Consider the following 3050-nt stretch of genomic DNA (forward strand, 5'->3'; position numbering starts at 1 on the left):
ATTGAAATTCAAATGGTTTTGTTTAATCATTGATTCCTTCTAGTTTAATTTTTTTCCTAATACCAACTAAATTTAATGTAGTATGATTTTAATTGTGAAACTTATGAGTTGTTGATTAATTTAAGAAACAAAGAAGGATGTTAGGAGGGATAGAGGAAAATTGATGTATATGAAATGGAAAACAATTTTTTAATAATGATGATGATGATATGTTTAGACAGTTTAGTTTACCCAATAAAACCGCTTTGCTTAAAAATTATGCATTAAGCCATTCATATTTTTATCTCACATCAGTCATATAGGTCATGGATAAAAGGGACATTGTGTGCGTGTATATACTTGTCAACTATAAAATATGTTGTAAATCTACCGTGAACTCCTGGTTTTTACGTGCACTCAAAGTAGTTTATCAAGATTTTAACCGTTCACATTAATTTATCTTATATCTCTATAGTCAAAATGAGAGGAATATCATATTCCGTTACGTACATTGTCATACCAGAACAGCTTCCTAAATTATATCTAAAAAAAATAAGTCAAATTAATATAATACAAATAATAATCTCTTTAAAAATTTTATTTTTTTTTTGGTGTTCTAAAAATATTTAATTAAATAATAAGATAGAAAAATATAAATATAGAGTAAATAATCCAGCATGGCATCACCTCATTGGCCCATTCAACGTGTATTGTAAATATTTATTAAATTTTTATTTGTTATATTTATTTTCTTTAAAATTAATTATATTTAATTATTTATTTGTCTCTAACAGAATTATTTATAAATTTTAATTATTTTATTTTATTTTAAAATTTAAAATTATTTTAGTAATTAATATAAATAAGTAATATTATTCTTCCGTAAAAAATGACAACTACATACAATAAAAATTCAATCTCAGTTTCGAAAGCATGGACGCCATTGATTCAGTGTTCGAACCTCTCAGAGGGTTCTCCAAGGACAGCGTAAGGCTTGTCAAGCGTTGCCATAAACCGGATCGCAAAGGTACCTTTTTTTTTTTCTATTAATTTAATAATGATTATTTTGATTTGAATCTCTATGCTGTGAATCTGAATTTTTCCTTTTCGTTCGTAGAATATTTCAAGGTTGCTGTTAGTACTGCAATCGGAATTACGGTTATGGGATTCGTTGGCTTCTTCGTCAAGCTCATCTTCACTCCCGTTAACAACATCATCGTCGGATCTGGTTAGGTATATGATTTCTAATTGTTTATTTTTCAAAAATTTGTGATTTATTTACAAAATTGTTTTGTGTTTATAGCTTAGTTTGATGTGTTATTTGAGTGTGATGCAGCAATTTGGTATGAAACTATGAATAAGGAGTTTAAAAGGGGGAAATTGTAATGTTGTTTTATTGTATGCAGAATATGGTTGGTTTTGTGCTTTCTTACTGTTACTTGAGATTAGGGTTTGAAATTATGCAAATTTACTTTTAGATAAAATTCTTTCATACAGTTACTGTTTTGTGCATAGTTTATTATTGAGAGGGGTGATAGATTTACAAATCAGTTTTCTTCTTTCTGTTTTTTTATTATACCAGTGAACTTTACTGTAACTTGTATGTTTTTTTTGTGTTGCTTTTGCTTATGCTGAAATTAATAGAATAGGTCTATAATCACTACATATAGTGTCAACTTATTTTCTAAACAATTTTGATGATATCTGCAGGATGATGATAGCCACAATCACACACAGAGAGTTTTAAAGCAAATGGTAGCAGGAGTTCTTCCCACATCAACTTTTTGTTAATTATAGTTCTGCTGTATATCACTTTTTGTTTTTCCATCCTTGGTGTCTTTTGGGAACATTACAGTTTTAATTTAAATTTAACCTTTCTTTAACATGTGTTAGAATTGGCACCGTTTAATTTAGCCCTGATCAGGGGGAAATATTTGATTGATTTACATGTAACATTGATGTTCTGCATTTTTGTTTTCACGTTCTGAAGCTAAAAGTTCAATTTGATAGACAAAATGGTCCGTTACATATTTGATAAAATCCGTTTGTGGTACTTAGAAGATTGGTTTCGCATGAGCATGACTAAACTACTTGAAGTGAGACAGGACTGAATTGTTAGTGAACTTATGACTTGAGTGCCAAAATTATAGTTTTGGTAGCATTATTACTCATTGTAACTTTGCAAGTTGCAACCTTTTTGGTAGCATTATTACTCATTAGTTGCCTCATAGTACTCGATGTTTTATGAGGCCACTTGCTTCTAGCAACTTCTAAATTTAAAGGGTAATTGAAGTCCATTAACTAGACAACATAACAAGTTGCAAGATTTTAATTTTATTTCAGGCTAGAATTGTGTTTGGCACTTACTATACTTGATGATAATGTTAGCACTTGAGAAAGGGAGGTTGAATCAAGTTAGTTTTAAACAATGAAGTTTTTTGTTTTATTTTGCAGAAGCTAATTATACAGGAGATTTTTTTTATTTTATCTTTAAAACCAGAACAAAACAGATTAGAGTAGAGAAGTAGAGAAGTAGAGTAGAGAAGGAGAGAACAGAGTAGAGTAGAAAAGGAGAGAATCAGGTAAGTATGTATCTTGGTTCGGTTTTCTACATCCAGTCTCTATCTGAATCACAAGGTAGAATTTTTACTATAATCAAACTGATTACATACACCAATACCAACGAATTACAATCTATTTCATCTAGTATTTACCACAAAACTTCTAAACTAAGTCTAGTAACCACTAATTGCTATTCCAACTTGGCAAAGAAAACCTAACTGGTTCAATGACCAAGTGCTATCCCAACTTGGTAAGGATAACTAATCTTAGTTCATCAGTACCCAAATACACTTTTTTTTTTTTTTTTACTTTTTCAATGTATCTCTCTTGCCTCTTTTCTCTCATAACTTTTTTATTTTTCACCTCACCATGATTTGTCTTTTTCTCAATTACAGAAAGATAGACATTAAATAGCCATAAGCCCATAACAATGAAATCTAAAATGAAGCACAACATTGAAGAAAAATAATTCTGCATGTATGAGATGATGTTCTGAAATTTTTATTCTA

General features: G+C 29.3%; 1 protein-coding gene across 1 annotated transcript; it reads left to right on the forward strand.

Moving 5' to 3' along the window:
* Positions 1-862: 862 nt before the first annotated feature.
* On the forward strand, positions 863-1932 carry LOC112766995 (protein transport protein Sec61 subunit gamma). Its single transcript, XM_025812881.2, has 3 exons — positions 863-1006; positions 1097-1212; positions 1690-1932. Exons 1-2 carry the CDS (start codon positions 913-915, stop codon positions 1210-1212), a joined length of 210 nt encoding a protein of 69 aa, XP_025668666.1. The 5' UTR covers positions 863-912; the 3' UTR covers positions 1690-1932.
* Positions 1933-3050: the final 1118 nt, after the last annotated feature.

Source organism: Arachis hypogaea, chromosome 17, assembly GCF_003086295.3.
Source record: "Arachis hypogaea cultivar Tifrunner chromosome 17, arahy.Tifrunner.gnm2.J5K5, whole genome shotgun sequence".
Classification (NCBI taxonomy): domain Eukaryota; kingdom Viridiplantae; phylum Streptophyta; class Magnoliopsida; order Fabales; family Fabaceae; genus Arachis; species Arachis hypogaea.